This window comes from Amyelois transitella, chromosome 4, assembly GCF_032362555.1.
Source record: "Amyelois transitella isolate CPQ chromosome 4, ilAmyTran1.1, whole genome shotgun sequence".
NCBI lineage: Eukaryota > Metazoa > Arthropoda > Insecta > Lepidoptera > Pyralidae > Amyelois > Amyelois transitella.
Genome location: NC_083507.1, coordinates 3,533,681 through 3,552,494, shown reverse-complemented (window position 1 = coordinate 3,552,494; position 18,814 = coordinate 3,533,681). Strand labels below are relative to the sequence as shown.

Below are 18,814 nucleotides of genomic sequence, written 5' to 3'. Positions count from 1 at the left end.
ATGAATTATTTTTCAGTTCCAGGGTAACGCTGAAAAAGGAAATCTCATTGCAATGTTCCAAAGTTCCTAAAACTAGGAGAATATGCACTACAAATAAATGTGATACGCAATAGTATGCAGTTTAGTGTCATGGACAGCTAGCTGATAGGGTGGCTCAGTGTAGCCATAGGTGACTGCTTCTTAGTTTTAAAAAAATCAGTTTTACCTATAGGGTATGCACATACATAAACATATTCTGCGGGATTTCTAAAGACTTAACATAAAGTCAAAAGCTAAAAACCACATTTAGCAAATTTAATTTTTACTTATAACCTAATAATTATTATTTCGTTTACACAGATTGTTTCCTGCAACCCTTCAATCCGCAACTTTGAACTCAAAGCTTATCAACGTATAATTAATTTCACTTCATTGGTCTATGCCGTTGAATTTGTAATTTACCTGATCCAATTTATTATCTTTGAATATTTTAAAAGTTTCCGGATCGGCCACTGAATACCGATCAATCAAGAGCTATCATCAAATTTTGAGTTACGATTACCTTTGCCTAAGGTATTTCCTTTTTGTTTTTTTATTGTTTTAAAGATTGCGTTTTTACTTTCGGCCTTACCTCAGGCCATGAAACATAGCAGAAAAGGGTGCAACTGGAAACAAACAGCTAATTGAAAGAAAAGGGCTTGGCAAAATGTATATTCTTTGCTGAACTAAATGGGCATATATTACTATTGTTATAGATAACATTTTATTTGTTGATAAAAGAATATTTAAGTAAATGTATGTTTCATGAAGTTTATCTTAACAGTGATGAGCAAATGAAATAGTTTCCGTCTGAAGAAAATCTACTTAAAACTTATTTGCTCCGCGCAAAGCAAGAATTTAATATCTTTTCAAGAAGCATCTTAATAATCTGAAGGTAAAATGAGATGAAAGTAATGAACCCCACTGTACTGGAAATCATTATATTCGACTGACTTTGCTCGGGGTTTCATGAGAATACATTTCTATATTTTTTCTTGACTTGGTATCCCTGGCTTCTGCTACTATACGTAACAGACAAACATAAAATCACGCCTCTTTCCCGGAGGGGTAGGCAGAGACTACCTCTTTCCACTTGCCACGATCTCTGCATACTTCCTTCGCTTCATCCACATTCATAACTCTCTTCATGCAAGCTCGGCGGTTTCGAGTACTTTTGACCTGGCCCTTTACCAGGACGTCCTTAATTTGATCATCATAAATGAGATAGGTTTGAAGTATATCAGTATAAAGTGAGTAAGCAGAATAATTTTTGTTATGGTTTGACCATTAAGTATATCGATAAGGGAACAGTTAAGCTCTAGAAAACGCTTTTAGTTAAATATATTTTATACACATTACACTCCTTTTAATTGGACATTGCAATAGGCTAGTAACTTGGTAATGAATCTCAATTCAAACCTACACCTTTGCAAAAAAATGTGCCCTTCAAAATCAAAAAGCTTATGTCTGTTGGCGCTGTCTATCCCATGAGTTTTAAACACGTGTGTGTATGACCCTTTATTTTTAGATAATTCTAATCCTCATAGCTATTATATCTTTGCCGTCCCGTTACTGTAAAATGTCAATTCAAAGTAGACATGGGTAAACAGCTATTGAAATTAAAGTGGGATACGTTACAAATAATGAAAATACAGGTTTATTCAAATTGTAAGAGCCGTGTGGTGCGGAGCTAGCAACCTGTCACTTCTTTTTAGTCTCGTGACAATTTACGTAGTGTACCTACTTAGATTTCAAAGGTTTGTTTGTGATATCTTTATCCCAACTAATAGGTGTCGAATTCATATTGCACATTAATGTACGAATGTGCAAGTTCTCTACGATGTAGGTAATAACTCAACGTAAAAGCATTAGTTGATTAGCAAAAATTTATATGTCCAGTATAGGATTTGAATCTGTGCTTCATTCTTTTTTTATTCGGGTAGCTTTACCGTTCGACCACTTATTATTATTTAGATATAAAATATCTAATTAAAAAAAACGTTGGCTTTCTGGTGGTTTGCAAATTCAATGCTCAAAATATACAGTTGCTTACAATTAGGTCTGATATTACATTCACTTTGTTACGTGTTTGCAGAAAGCCTGTATACAGTTAATTTTCCAAATTTATCCCGAAACGAACAAAGCACTAATTGGGTTTAGGATTAATTAGAGTTACACTTAATTAACGTACACCATCATTATCAGAATGTGTTTATTTCCAGTTGCATCCAAATGGTACGTTTCAAAATCCATGATTCATTTCTATAGGTATATACGTAGATGTAAGTACCTACTAATTAAATTGATTAAAATTACCAAACATTAACGAAGGAAAAACAGAGCTTATGTGAGTTACTTCTTTTTCTGCGTAGATTATAAAATGTTATATTTCTATTGCCGTAGATACTGCTTCCATGTAATTTTTGTCAAAAGTCTCTCCTCCGTGAAGAATTTTTGATAAAAAAGGCTCAACATAAGTCTGCATTTGATGTTCTTCTGGTCTTCATTATTAAAAAAATCTTTTTTTATTATATGTTAGTCTCTACAGACCAGATATTATTATAAAGCAATCATTTTCAGAACAATTTTTCGCCTTGGTACAAAACAACATAGACTGTTTCACCAACTTTCCTTTCCTGACTAAATACTTTGCTGATGAATAATAACTTTCCTGAGAGCAGCGACATGAAGTTTGTCGAGGAATTGTAGAATATTCTAGAATAAAGTTTTCTTGAGTTGCAAGTTGTTGCTGCTCACCACACTATTGTGTGAGGATTGCGACAGATTATATAGCGAGCCGCTTGGTATAGATAAACTTTTTTCTGTACCTATAAAATGAGTCTACTCTCTTTCTCTCTTGCAGGGTAGATGGAAACAACATTCTTCGATTCGTAACAATGCTTGATTCTCAATAATCTTTATGAATAGATCTATGGACAAATACACTAAAATTAACAGGGTAGGTATAACAACTCTTAAAGTCCGGTTTCCACTGGAGCGGAGAGCAGATGTTTAAATAACGACATCTGATTGGTTATTCAAAACACATCTCATCTCTTCTCCGCTTTTGTGGTAACCGGGTCGTAAACCCGTTGCTATTGTGATGAGGAGGTCAGGGTCAGTGTTTGATGACTATTAAATGTGTAAAAGTAATATTTGATTAAAATGTAAAAAAAAATATTTAAAAAATTGCTATTAGAATTCGCTATAAGGGTAATAAATTACTAAGCTTTTGTGGGCGATTTTGAGAAAATCAGTTTATCATGTTTTCACATCTGGAACTCAGTGCCAAGGTTGCTAACTAGGGATTTCTCCGTAAACTTGTGGACTTTTGTGATACATTAGTAAGTATAATATTTTTATTTTTAATATTATAGTAAGACAGTTTGTGGTGTGAAATTTGTTTTAGCGTTATAATAATAGTAACTTGGTTTTATGACTAAAATAGAAGCTTTTACTAACAGAAATCTAACACTTTTAGAGAAATTTAATTAAGAACATTCTACTTTAAAAATCAAATGAAATTCGTCGGAAATATGCTTTGTCATAAATAAGGAATCAATCAATCAATATTATTTATAGTCATCAACTAAATGCTTCAAAAAGTCAAGTTTAATTTGACTTTGCTTTACACTTAATTGGTTTAACTCTATGTTTCATATACCGGTTCGAGAAAGCATCATCTAGTATAGAAAGCAGAATTTAATTTTACAAAAAGCACTGATTATTTGGGACATAATACTTCGTGAAATTGGAAACCCTATTATGCTATAAATTAATTCGCAAAGAATCACGGGCCGTGAAATTCATTTGGAGCGCTATCGATTTTCTTAATAAAAACAATTTCAGAGGATTTTCGCGTCGTTGTGGGATATGATAATGACGACAAAATAATTTGGCGATCAATTCACACGTCAATTCAAGGTAATTAAAATTGTCAATAACATTGCGTATATATTGTACGTGAATGTTAAAGTTTACTGTTAATATTTTTATAATACTGGCTTACCAATAAAGAGTATTTCACTCATTCAGTCGAAATGCATGAAGATTGCAACGTTCCTGTTTACTCTCCTGTATAGTATCGTGAATGGAGTGCCCCACTTCCGAGCGTTGTGGGGAAAGGCGCTGTAGCCTGTTTGAAACACTAAAACATCTACATGGATAGAGGTTTATAATTTTAGGGATATATTTTGACACAAACTCATAGACACCCCCACCAACATGTGTGATCCTCATTCCCACACATGATACCTATTTGTTACTTAGGTATTATTATGTATTAAACTTGCGTGCTGGTGCAAGCAAACTCATACCTTAAGCTACTTTAACTACCTTAAGCTTTAGCAACCTTAGATACCCATCTTGCTTATCATCAGGCAGATAAAGGTCAAATGCATACAAATTTACAATAAAATTGTATCAAGTCGTCACTTGCGGATTAGAAAAAGCTATAGTCACGTTTGTCTAAATGACCTTAGTAATGGAATTGAAATTGTGAGATGATAGTGACAGGTTATCTTATTCCCCTAAAAGAAGAATCCAAAGTTTAGGAACCGTTCCCTTGATTAACTTTAACAATATGAGTGGGAAGCAACTTAGACACAGTAAAGTTTTTCTGATTCCCCTGAACTGGCCTGAAAATTGGTTGTTTAAGATATAGAATAATTTCTATAAAATTTTTCTAGAGCTTATTAATTTACTATACATCATACATATGTGCGTAACTATTTGTTTCGCCAATAAAAATAAAATAAAATATGGCAAATAATAATATATCAAATTAAAATATGGTAAAAAGATAAAAATTTAAAGAGTAGACTTTAAACATTAATTAGTGCTTCAATGTCATTATAACTCCAGCTCAATAGTCCTTTATATAAAGAACACAAGTAGCGTATCCGTAGGTAAACTGAGTTCACTAACAAGCTGGTTCAGTAATAGATCTGTTCCTAGACGACACTAAGTATCGGGTAGTTTCCAGGCATTGCGGCTCAAGTTACAACTGATTATAAGTTACAGCTTATTGAATAAAATATATTGCTAGCGGCAGCGTCCTTTTATAGGTATCGTAGATAAAAACAAAAAAGAATGAGAGTATATCCAAAATTTTATTTATTTTTGGGTTTCTTTCTCTAAAGGTCACGTTTCCATCCTTAATTAAGCTTAAAATGATCTAGTCATTTAACTATTTGCTCATAATAAACGTAGGTAAACTGAGTTCGTTAACAAGTTTGTTCAGTAATAGATCTATTCCCAGATGACACTAAGTATCGGGTAGCAGTCTCCAGGCACTACGGCCCAAGTAACAACAGTTTAAAAGTAACTACAGCTTATTGAATATACATTGTGCTAGCGGCTTCGTCGGATCGGAAAAGTAAGCAAAAGCCTTTGTCTATGAAACTTCTATGAAAAAAAAATCGGATTTCCTATCTTTAAAAGTTTATAAGTAAGCTTTGATGAGAGAGAGATCTTGCAACAGCTTCTTAACTTAGCCGAGAGTGAGACCTTGCTTGCTCAGGCAGTGAGACACGTACGTTAATTTATATGCCTTTCTTACTAATCCAATCATTTTATCGAAACATGGAAGGCCATAAGGCTATAAGGATAGCTATTTATTGTTGTAATGACATACCAAAAGAAATAAAATTTTATCAAACTAAACTAGAAGCTTAAAATTCTCGTTGGTTTAATATTGAATTGTCAATTTTGATACGTACGTAATGAATTCGAAAGAGAATTAACCATCAACTGAATTGTTACACAACATACATAGACATTGTCGCGTCTTATCTCACAAATTCTTCATCCTTAGAAATTCCGCGTTCTGAAGGGAATCCTAACGTATACGTGGCACGCAATTACTACGTAGGGTGAATATTTTCAAAACAGTCCACTATTTAAAAGCTGCGAATTAATCTCATACAGTTTCGTTAATTTGTTCCGTACGAAATATTTTATTACACAGCAAGTATTATAATGAACAACTTGTGCATTAAAACCTGTGTTGTTGGCAATACAATATTGTTAGACGTATGACTAAACATTTTTTTGATTAATAAGTCTATTAAATTTTAACTATCGTAGGCTAAACAAATACATTTTATAAAATTATTTCAATTATCAACTAATTAATTTTGTTTGAAAGTATGTTTTTCTCGTTAAGCAATATAAAGTTCCCTTTAAAAAAAGCGGTGCGGGGAAGTTTTACTAGAATTCATAACAACACACAAATTTCAGTTGAATCCTCTTCAGAGAACTGGTGAACTACTGCGGATCCCTCCATGATCCTTTGACCTCTCTCAAAACGTGTTTGTTTGATATTTGTTGCAAACATCTCAACTGACGGAAATGTAAATAAGGTTGGATATGTTATGTAAGTTTGTCTACAAATCTCATATCAAGTTTTGTTATAGGTACCGACCTTTATTTATTGATTTAGCATTTCATGTACATGGACACAAAAATACAAAGGTTCCTCTTATTTCCAAAAAAATCTTTTTGGGAAACCCGAAACTAATCAGAAATCCGAACGGTGGGATTTAACCCACAAGAATTGCTCTCGAGATCTCGCTCCACAGACTATTGGATCTCTTGCTAATGAGTGGAATCCGAGAAGTTGGCGGGTAACTCCAAGATGCTTGCTTTAGGTAAACGTGTGATTGACAAGCTCTTCAACCCCAAATGATGTGTATTGGTAGAAGGAATCCGCTTTTGATGTCCAATTTACTCTCATAATAATGGGGACTTGCCGAATCAGGCCGAGCTTCAAGACCGAAGCTCACCGCAAACCGGCCGCAGAGAACTGAGAGAACGGCACTTCGTTCGCACTCTGCTAGACCTTTTCTTCTGCGACTGCAGTACCAGTTGCTTTCTTCTTTAGCATAAGGAGACTTCATCTATTCCTTTTCCTCCGTGATCTCGTATATAGCCACGTAGCTTATATCTTAACACCCCATCAGTGACTGAAGTGACTCCATCCCGGCCTGGAGTATACACTCCTGCTCTATAGGTTACCTTGTCTAACATGTGGTCAACGGTAAAGGTGCTGGTTTCGACGAGTATAAAAATATTATGACCGATGGAGCTAAGAAACTAAGATACTCTCATTTTCTTCAAATATTTGCTTACTAACAAAATCAATAAATCAATCCGTTTCTAATATTTTTACACACGATTAGAATGTTTTGGAATCCGAATTGGAATTGGTAAAACCTGTAAAACAAGCAATTCCGAATATAAAACATAAAAAAAAGTTCTAATAAGGTGGATTTTCCCGTACTACCCAATTACGATGATCAAAACTCAACGTTGCCTTATTGAGTTGCCAACAAAACCAGCAAAATTACTTTCCATTGTTTTTCTCTTAACATTCATCATATTAGGTTTCATGAGAGCGTTCCCCTTCTATGCACGAATGATCCTGTGTATTGTACGAAAGTCGTCGTTTAGATACATACGTTTTTGTGGAGCAATCACTTGATTGGCACACGGAAAAAGATGGATAAAGCTGATTCAATATAGTAAAGCTTCTATTGTGTACGTTGAAATTATTTTCTCGTATGTATTATGTCCCGCTTTAGCTACGGGATCCGGTACCGGTTCTCATGGGAATCTGGTCTAATCAAGTTTGAATAGAGTTTTCTGTTGCATGGTTGTTAGGAACCAGGTAAGAAATAAATATGTATATACATGACAAATCATACAGATTGAGTTGGCCCCAAAGTAGTTAGTTCAAAACTTGTGTTATGAGCACCTACCACCTGTAGTATGATATAGTAATGCAATGATACTATATTTTACAATAAATACTTAAATAAATATACATCCAAGACAATCAAGGACAATCAGAAAAATCTGTCATGATCTGATCGGGGATCAAACCCGGGACCTTTAGATTCAGAGGTGAGAATCCAAAAAGTACTAAATCTGACACAATCTTGCAGACGGCGGGCTGTTTTTAAAACTACACAAAATGTTGAAAATAAAACAATAGGTGAGATGATTTAACAGCTAACATCATATCTTATGCGATGCCTGAATTTTAAAACTTAACAACCTTATATGCCCTGGAATGTGATACCGGAGCAAGCTTGTATAGATTCCAGGTATTAGGAACTACATACAAAAAGCACGGCCAATAGAAACTCCACTTCTTAGAGAGCGCAGTTCGACAATATGCTATGATGAGAAAGAATGAACGCTGAACAGTCGTTTTGCGGGGGCGGCCGTTGAATTACTAACCAGGGCAAGAAAATAACTTGTATTGTGTAGGTTTTCTAAGCATTATTGTATTATATTTTAATAGGTATATGTAGCGACATCGTCGTACATACAATCAGCACATAACCAGATAAGGCACACTATAAGATAAAGTTTAGAGATTAAGTTAGATAGCAAAACGCACGTCCTTTATTAGTATATAAGCAACCGATATATGTAAAATAGACACTTAAAACCATTACGTGTTTCACTACATCTCCTTGCCGGACCATCGGTAAATTGGTGACCCCGACGAACAGCAAGCAACTGACCAAGAAGAAAATTCGTCAAAACAAAATGTACACCTCGGCACAATCACCCTGCAAATCAAGCAACAACGCACAAGAAACCTTCACACCTTCTACGTAAGATGCGAGTGCTGAGTAAGGAAAAAATCGGCGACGACACCATAAAACTCCTATGGTTGAGGCTTTTACCGCCATCCGTAACCACGGTCCTGGCTGTCACAGAAAACATGGACGTCAACAAAATGAGCGAGATCGCCGACAAAATATTAGCAAACTCACAGATTACAGAAGTATCAGCCGTGAATCAAAACAAAACAAATGACGACACAATGACGTGCATATTAGCGCAATTAGCAAATATGCGAGTAGAACTGAATGCAATTCAGCAAGGTCATCGACGCAGCGGTCAAGATTATTACAATCGTCAGCATTATCCATTAAGGTCAAGACCAAGAACAAACAGTCGGGAAAGAAGACACCTTTGACCGACGTGATTGGAAGCAACCTTCTCCATCATCATCAACTCCAATCCTCAGCATCACTCCTCACTCTGCAAGCAGTCTCACAGCAAGCCAGCAACTGGGTATCGCAGCAGGTCCATCGCAGCCAACGCAACGAGCTTCCTGGTCCTGTCTCCACCCGCACTCACTCTCATCGACTTCGGCGACCGACGCATCTACCGCAGCCCACGCCTGGATCTCTTCGACGGCCGCTCTTCTCTCCAGCGTGGCAGCTCTGCACGATTTCTACCGGCGCCAACAAGTCGACTTCGCTCTCTACTGTCTCGACTCACCGCAGACTACGAGCAACGCAACGGCTCACTCCTGACTCACTAGGACTTCGAGCAACTTCCGACTCACTGGAAGACAACTGGCACTTGCAAGCTACAACTGAAGCACAGATTGCACAGCAAGATCAAGACTTCAGACCTCCGGTCTTGGGGGGGAGTACTGTGGCGACATCTCTACGCCACTCGTCACAACATCCAATCTCACAACCAGGGAAGCCAACGCTAACTGGGTGAAGGAAATTCCCTCCGTCTTACTCGGTTTGCGTAGCTGTGTACGGGATGACACAGGATACAGTGCGGCGGAAATGATTTACGGAACACCCATCACTCTCCCTGGAGAATTTTTTGAACCATCACACCAAAATTCAACGTACGAAGAATTCATCAAAAGTATCCAACGGGACATTACACACATGACGTCAATTCCAAAACGCAAAAAACATAGTGCAACCATTTTTATTCACCCTGAATTGAACAAATGTTCGCACGTATTTGTGCGATGCGATAGGTTAAGGAAAAGTCTGACTCCGCCCTATGAAGGGCCATTCCCAGTAATCAGCAGAACGGACAAAGCATTTATAGTTAAAATAGGAAATAAGGAAAATACAATATCCATAGACCGATTAAAACCCGCATTTACGATGAATAGCGAAACTATGTACGTGCCAATCTCAGAGAACGCACAAAACAATTCAAGCACGTACATCACGAGAACAGGACGAGCCGTCAAGCCAGTCGTACGATAAAAATAGCTGATTCAAGCAAATCATCCATATAAATACTCACGGCAATTAGAAGGAAAACATCATTCACCGTCAACAAATCAAGAATGGGCACACAAAGTTCCAAGGACCAGATCACTTACAACACGGACAACTGCCTCAACCAAAACGAGGCAGACCAGCTCAGGAGCCTCGTCTTAGAAGAACTACGATGGACGAGGAACATCGCCATCGGACAGATCATAATCTCTCTAGGAATCGCCCTCTTATACGGAATAATGAAGACGGTAGACAAAAGAATACGATCAGCAACAAAAAATAATCAGCATAAGTGCATCGGGTGACAACAAGCATTTTTTATCAAGGGGGGAGTATATGTAGCGACATCGTCGTACATACAATCAGCACATAACCAGATAAGGCACACTATAAGATAAAGTTTAGAGATTAAGTTAGATAGCAAAACGCACGTCCTTTATTAGTATATAAGCAACCGATATATGTAAAATAGACACTTAAAACCATTACGTGTTTCACTACATCTCCTTGCCGGACCATCGGCAAAGTATATATACGTACATTTTCACAGGGGGTAGGCAGAGACTAATCTTTCCGTTTACCATGATCCCTAAGCTGCAGTTTGTTTCATTCACATTTTTAATGTATTTAATTTAGGTTGCAATAAAAAATTCAATTGGTTTGTGCATCATAGTTTAAGATAATAATAATAAACTGTTTAAGTCCCTAATAAAGATAAATAAATAAAAATTTTCTCAGTTTCATTATTTGTATCTATTTGAAAGGAACAGCGAAATCAGCAAAAGGATGCAGGGATCTAGGCAAGTGGAAAGACGTAGTCTCTGCTTACACTTCCGGGAAAAGGTGTATAAACAAACCAAGCAATAATCAGCCCATCTAAACACAGTTAGCGGTATCGGAGAGTCCAATTTGAAACGCGTTGGACAAAGTAATGAACCCTTGCTATTCGATTTACCCCGGCCGCAGGTCGACAAATTACGATCGGTCACGTTGCTGTAATTAATCATCGGGTCCAGGGCTGGAGATCAGGGATGCGTTGGCGATATACATACATATAACACGTTTTTATCCCTTACGGGGCAGATAGGGCCAACTGTCTCGAAAAGAATAATAAGGCTTATCATTGCATAAATATATAAAAATTCATATTTATGCAATTCTTTTATTTTCACCTTACTACTCGTTTACGATGAAATTATTTAAAGTCATAAAATGAAATTTATATATAGAGTATAGGTCTCCACAAAATTCTTGTGCGGGGAGAATCGTTAACAGTTTTGGTGTTATGTTCTAGAATTAGCGGTTTTCCAAGTTTGAAGCGAACTCGTTAAAGTGCTATCAACATGTAATGGGATAAGAGCAGTACTATTTTAGGCCTCAAAAGTACAAAACATTATTTTGTATTAAAATAGCTATTACCCGAGATTTTGTCCGCGTGAACAAAGAATATAATAAACGAGTAATCCCTCAAAGGGTGGTGTTTTTACTGTCTTAACGGTACTTAAATTTTAACTGTTATATTATTTTTATTATTCGTTTTGGCGTGAAAGAGCTACAAATACACACATCCTTATAAACTTTCGCATTCATAATATTTCCAAATTCGTGTGAAAATCTGAACATTCTGACTACTAAATGGGCAACCATGTTAATGGAATAGAATGTCTAGTGAGATAGCAGGTGACATAACAAATAAGAATAACTAACAGACTATGCCGAATCCACGCAAGACTGAAATAAGTTAGCAAAGAAAAATTCTAAACAATTTAATAATCTGACAATAACTTAACAAGTATAAACATGTCAGTCGCGAGGGCTGACCGTAATCAGTCGGCGGGATTGGTCCACTAATTAAATAGATTGCCTTCTGATGGACCTTGGTCCTTCGGGGCCGGGCGCGGTGGCTGTCAACTTTCCAAAGATATTTTTTTTAAATCAATCAAAAAGTAGAGATTGCTGAAGTATATTTTTATTGGCTTCTTGGAATCCATAGCACGCTAATGTAATTACGTTATTTCCTATAACAAGGAAATTATAGATGTAAGTGGTAATTTAATTTAAATTAAATTTTTGGTAGTATCAATAGATGAAAATCGATAGTAGTGAAAACACGAAATAATTCAAATATTATTGACAATTAGCCTTTACCCGCAGCTACGCTCGCGCGAATAGCGCCACCTACTTCCGGGAATTTACGCCACCTACAAAATAATACAGGTATTTCGCAAATCACACTGGAGATATGATGGTTACCGGTATGAATAGTACCTATGACCTTCTCAAAACTCTCAATCAAGTAGGTATACATATGCAAAATTTCAAGAATATTGGTTCAGTAGATAACGCTTGAAGATAATACAAACAAATAATTTCGCATTTATAATATTAGTCGGGATAATTTAAATAGTAGAACTCTATGATTTTTCATGGATTTTGCAAGTGGTGACTAAAATACGAAACTAAATCAAACAAAACAAAAATGGAAACGACCTGGTGAAAGGTCGAGAGTGCCCTTGACGAGCGAAGTTTGCATAAAAAGATTGATGAATATGAAAGAACTATGCAGGTATCGTGATAAACGGAAAGATGTCTCTGTCTACTACTTAACGTGAATTCTTACCAAATATCTTAATTTTTGTTACAGCACGTAATATTTCCACGTATACTGGGCGACATAAGACAGACACGCATGTATCGCAGACATATCCAAAGGCTGCTATGCGATGCACTGTACAAATGTACATCAGTTTGTCTAGATTTATTTTATTTCTAAACAAGAGAGCTATCGCCGAGCAGCAGTCGTGCCAAGTAAGCTGTTACTATTATTCTTGAGACAAAAGTGGGATTTAAGCTGGGTGGACGGACACTATGAGTACTTACTTGGCATTACAGAACTACAATACAGTTTAGTTTGGTATGTAATTTTTAAGTCAAAAAATCTTTGTTTTGATGAAATAAATTAATTTTAAATAATTCTAAAATCTATACATCTCTCATTATGAGCATATTTTTATATCCATTAGCTGTCAACCGTAACGAAATCAGTGTGACTAATAGTTCAAAATCTCAATAAAAAAGTTACTCCTTGTATGGTCCACTTAAAGGAGTAAAGGAAGAAATTTTTGTTTACCAGTTCTAGGTCAGACCAACTAAAACACATCTGATAAAACTGCTTTCGAATCGAAGTAATAGTTTTCATATGATGCTAGTACAAACATACATAGAAAATATTAAAAATAATATTATTTCCTCATTTGGGTGATATCAAATATAATATAAAACAAAATTAAAAAGACAAATTGTAATAATGGCTATGCAAAGCTTACGAAGCCTACCCTTTCAATATTTTGCTAGCCATTCAGCTACGTTTTTAGGTAACGACGCAAATTAATTTTGCAGTTTAATGATTTGGAAACGAGATGAAAATACTAAGGTTGATTAAAAAGAAAAAATCGCAATATATATACTAGTTATATATACGGTATATTATATTATACGGTAAACATTATACGTGTATATATTATACATTACAAAGATATCAACCGGGCGAATTAAGTTATCTTATACATATCTAAATAAAATAAAACATTATATAATAGTTTTGAATTTAAATATTAATTTAACAAGTTCATTTGCCTACAAATTAAACACTTTCATTGCGTACCCCCAGTAAAGCATTTTTGAATACTTTGGTTACCTGGCTGAACCAACTTCTATAAAACTTATCTAAAAAAATCTCTAAAAAACTGTTTGAAAAACACTAAACTGGTCCACTAAAGCTGCTACAACGTCACATAAAACAAAATGACTGAAATGACTAACTTTTAACACCCGCCTATCGGTAGAGGGTTACAAATACCATGATTGCATGCCCGCGTTTCCAGTTAACTGCAAACTACAAGTAACTAGTTCGTTTAGCAATCAAGGCAGGATTCAAAGGATATCAGCACCGAGCTCAGGGACTAGTAGCCCGGCAACGCAGGACTTCTCAGAGCTCTAATTCGGGAAACTCGATATAAATTTTACCTGTTGATTTAAGTTGCGCGTTGCAAAAAACATCGATCGCCTAAGTATATTTAAATACTTTGAGGCTTCGACAATTTGTCGCCTATGAACTTAAAAACACATGAACTAACTTGTATTATAACATCCTTAAGGTAGATGGGTTACAAATAGCATGATTGCATTCCGGCGTTTCCAGTTAACTGCAAACTTCAAGTAACTACTTAGTTCGTTTAGCAATCAAGTCGGAATTCAAAGGATATCTGTACTGAGCTCCCGGACTAGTTGCTCGGCAACGCAGGACTTCTCAGAGCTAATTCACGAAACTTGGTAGCAATTTTACCTGTTGATTTTAGTTTGAGTAATAGAGATTTGATGTTACGTTTCAAGTTTCGCGGAGGTAATTTGAATAAATATTGTTGGACTAAATAAATCGGTGTATCTCGGAACAGTAAGAGTAGAGACTATCCATAACCTCAATAAGGTTAAGTATATTCTATAAATTTTGCAATATATAAGCTGTTATGCTAGGCTAGTAGCGATTATAGAAATAGCTAGCTATTTCTCTTCTCGCAAAAAATTTTAAGAGTTAATAAAGACATTAGTCAATGCTTATAATTTTCCCTTCGCTTTTTCTAGCTATATGATTTAACTAACTAACGTGGCCCCTTTGTCTTCCGACTTTGAGCTTTGTTTGACCCGTCAGTGGAAAAAACGTGACATGAGTATGTACAATAAATATAAGTAGTGTTTAAAAAAATGTAATCAAAGTAACTACATATATTGCCCTACCCAACTTTTTAGTATTACGATACGAGTACATTAAAAACAGTTATTAAATCATCTGACGAATCCTGCTTTTCTGTAAAAAAGCTGTTTCAGATAAATAATATAACCCGGTAAAATTTCGCTGTTTTTACTTGGTAACATCAAAGTTTTGTTTTATTTGCACACCGTTTCAACTGGACGGGCGGATAATGAATTAAGGCAAATGTCAGCAGAGTCGATTCCGAGCCAACAGTTTTAAGAAATTAAACTGACTAGCTGTTTTAACGTTTCATGTCTCTATTTTTTTTTTTATTTAACCCGTCCCAGAATAGATACAGTTAATTAACGTTGGCCTTCGTTTTTTTGCATTGTTACGTTGACATTTTTTTAATAAAATTTACGATATCTCCTGTGCTTGAACAACCTATCTTAAAACATGATTTATTATAAAGATAAAAGTAGTTCTTAGTAAAAGGGCCGAAGAATAAGGATTAATTAACTGTTACGAACTCCTTAGAGTATTCCGAACTCCTTTGTAAAGGACAAGAACTTTGTATTTTAAAATAAGAAAAATAATAAAATAAATGACAGTCTGTTTTAAGCGTGCATCATCTTTTATTTTACCAGCGCAAATATTTTATTATTTTCAGCAAATTTCCTATATTAACTTTATTATGATAATTAGTTAATTTTCCCAATTTTAAGATCAATCTCAATCTCACCAAATAAGATAATTACCTAATTGAAAAATCGCGAAAATAACATAGGCGTGACCCCTTAATTACAAAGTTGGTCTCGGAGTCCGCCCGGCAACAATTTAACAGCAATAGCCGGTTATTACTCCGTCAAATTTAAAAACGCCCGTCTCCATCACTGCGGCCGACTCCCGGTTAATTTTCTTGGAAATTTCATCTGCATTTTATCCCCATGATTTATATTTATTTTTCGTGGCATCTGAACTGGTTTGACGATCAGTTTTTAAATAACAAATTAAAATAAATAATCCTCCTTGTGGTGTACATTCTCGACTCTCTGAATAGGTGATCCCGGATTGGATAAGTTAGGTTTTTATAACAATTCTGTCTGACCTCTGCAGCCTTTGGTATAAACCTAACTCATAGGATTTTAAAAGCAGTTGACAAAATATGCAGGTTTTATCACCATAACCGCATCGGTTAATATACAAACTAACTTAGAAGAGGTATTTTGGGTAGGATTCGAGCTTGTGCCTCCTTGTGCATCCCGTACACCTAACAGTTTGACCACCGAAAACTCTTAAATCGCCGACGCGCTGAAGTCTCCCAGATTTATCTGAGAGTTATTTATTTATTTATTTAAATTAGCCTCGCAGTAAGTTCGAAACTTGTGTTACGAGATACTGACTCAACGATACTATATTTTATAATAAATACTTATATAGATAAACATCCAAGACCCAGGCCAATCAGAAAAAGTTCTTTTCTCATCATGCCCTTGGCCGGGATTCGAACCCGGGACCTCCGGTGTCACAGACAAGCGTACTACCGGTGAACCACAGTGGCCGTCAAAGTTAAGTTGCCAATTCTATAATTATCAATTGTTCCAGGATGCTGGGCGGCGTGGGAGGGCGGCATGCGTCGGTGCGCCGGCGCGGCAGCTCGCCGGGCGTGCGGCGCGTGGTGGCCGGGGACTCGCCGCCCGCGTCGCCGCGCCCGGTGCGCCGGCGCCGCGCCGCGCTCGCCGCCTCCGACCACAAGACCTGCGCGCTTATACATACCCGCCTCAAGTTGGGAGACATCATGTAAGTTAAAAAAAATATAATAGTGTTTTTGGCTGGTAAAAATATTATTATAAATATTACACGTTAAAAGATTTTGAATAAAAAATGGTATAAAAATGTAACCGTGTGGTTCCCGGCACCAATACAAAAAAGAATAGGACCACTCCATCTCTTTCCCATGGATGTCGTAAAAGGCGACTAAGGGAATAGGCTTACAAACTTGGGATTCTTTTTTTAGGCGATGGGCTAGCAACCTGTCACTATTTGAATCTCAATTCTATCATTAAGCCAAATAGCTGAACGTGGCCATTCAGTCTTTTCAAGACTGTTGGCTCTGTCGACCCCGCAAGGGATATAGACGTGACCATATGTATGTATGTATGTATAAAAATGTAAGCCGTACTTGCATTACTTTGCTAAAATTTTATCTTTATCTAATAATACACTTTAAAATTTCCCTTTCTTAGTAAATTATTAATTGATTGTGAGCATTTATAATTAAAAAAATATTACCAAAAGTAGAAACATACTAGAAGAATAAATTTAGACTTAACCATAAAAAATAAAAGTATGGTTCAATAGCTCAAAATCCAGCCCCTGTTGCATGGCAAGCGCGACGCCGTTATCGTGCGAAAATCTATTGCTGTTTCGCTTTTTATTATGGCGTAAAATGGGACAGTAATAATTTTTGGAGCGATTAAAACAGCGTCGCGCGTGCTATGTTACTGAGGTAATAAATGGCCGATTACCATTTGTTTCATATACGTGGCGCTATTTTTTTGTTGGTCTTCCAAATAAATAAATTAATTAATTCCTTCATATAACTTTCGTTCACAAATTGGCAATAAAATAAGATTGCATTAAATATTACTATGATTACCAAAATAAAACTGGAAAATAAACTAACGCGAAAGCGCCCTCTGTTTGATGCTACAATAAATGTTTGCTACGAAAGCCTACGACAATGCGATAGCGCTACGCCAGCGCTACGCATCTTCGTAGTCGGTTTGAGGGTTCGTAGATCAAGCGCTAGTGTGCAGCGTGAAAATTATGTACTGATTACTTTTGCATCGCACATCTTTCTACATAGATGGCGCCTCTATATATTTATAACTGAAAATTCAGCAACATTGTCGCTTTTACAATATTTCTGGCATTAGTAGAGGGCGCTAGTGTCTGCGTAAATTCTTATACGACTATCTCTTGAAAACGACATCTATCTGAAACTTCAGTTAACCTTTTCATAAGTGGTTTCCTCGGTTAGAATTTGTGTTGACAACTTGAGGATTTTGTATTATTAGTTGTTGATGTTTTCTTACTAGATGTCTATCGTAGTTCCGCTGGTGGATAAATTATAAATGTAAAAAATAAATAATAATCGCCTTTTCAAATTCAATTGCAGATTAGAGAAATATAATTTTGAAGTTAACGCACTGTTTGTTTTAAAAATAAATTTTTGTTTTATATCAAATTTACTAAAAAGTTTTGTTAAAATATAAAACAAATCATGACATGATAAAAATAACATTTCAGTCCTTAACAGAAAACAAGAAGATGGAAAATAACTGATCTCAAAATTGATTCATCCCGAGTTCCACATTCCGAATTCAATTTCAATACAAGCCGAAACTGTAGAGGCTGGAATTGAATCCCGGAATAATGGTGCGAAGTCTGAGTATACATTCTCTTAGTGTAAATGGAGCAGTCTTGCTTCCTCCACGTGGCGAGATGCCATTATTGATTTCCGGCGCCAGAAAGAGACGTCGCCATACCACAATTTGTTGCACTATTTTCTGTCTCGCTCGTCCGCCAATATATGACCTATTTTTATACCGCTTTCCCTATATTAATACAGCCTAAGTAATTAGGTGAAAGTTTGACGGCGTTACATTCTTGGGATTGTTAACTTTAATTTCGTAGAAAAAAGGGGTGGATTATGTTTTGATCGCATTTAATTATTAGTTTAAGATTAAATTGGCCGATCATATCATTTAAATAGAATGTATACCTTTTATTCGTTGAAACAGTGGCACCTTTGGTTCGATTTCAAGCGCAGAGCAAATTTGACACAAATGTTTGTCTTTTTTTGTATAACGTTGTTTGTGTAAATTTTTGTTTATGTCCAGTTTTGTTTATGGGTTCTAAGAGATCAATGTAGATTGTAGGCCATTCGTTTCACCTGAAAATATTAACTTTATTGTACACG

At 35.9% G+C, this 18,814-nt stretch overlaps 1 protein-coding gene across 1 annotated transcript in view; it reads left to right on the top strand.

Moving 5' to 3' along the window:
• The window catches only part of LOC106129368 (voltage-dependent calcium channel type A subunit alpha-1), a 139,797-nt gene that overhangs the window by 43,561 nt on the left and 77,422 nt on the right, over window positions 1–18,814 (top strand). The window contains exon 3 of the mRNA XM_060954728.1: window positions 16,435–16,629. Within this exon, the coding sequence (XP_060810711.1) occupies window positions 16,436–16,629 (194 nt within the window). The 5' untranslated portion in view covers window position 16,435. The remainder of the gene's footprint in view (window positions 1–16,434; window positions 16,630–18,814) is intronic.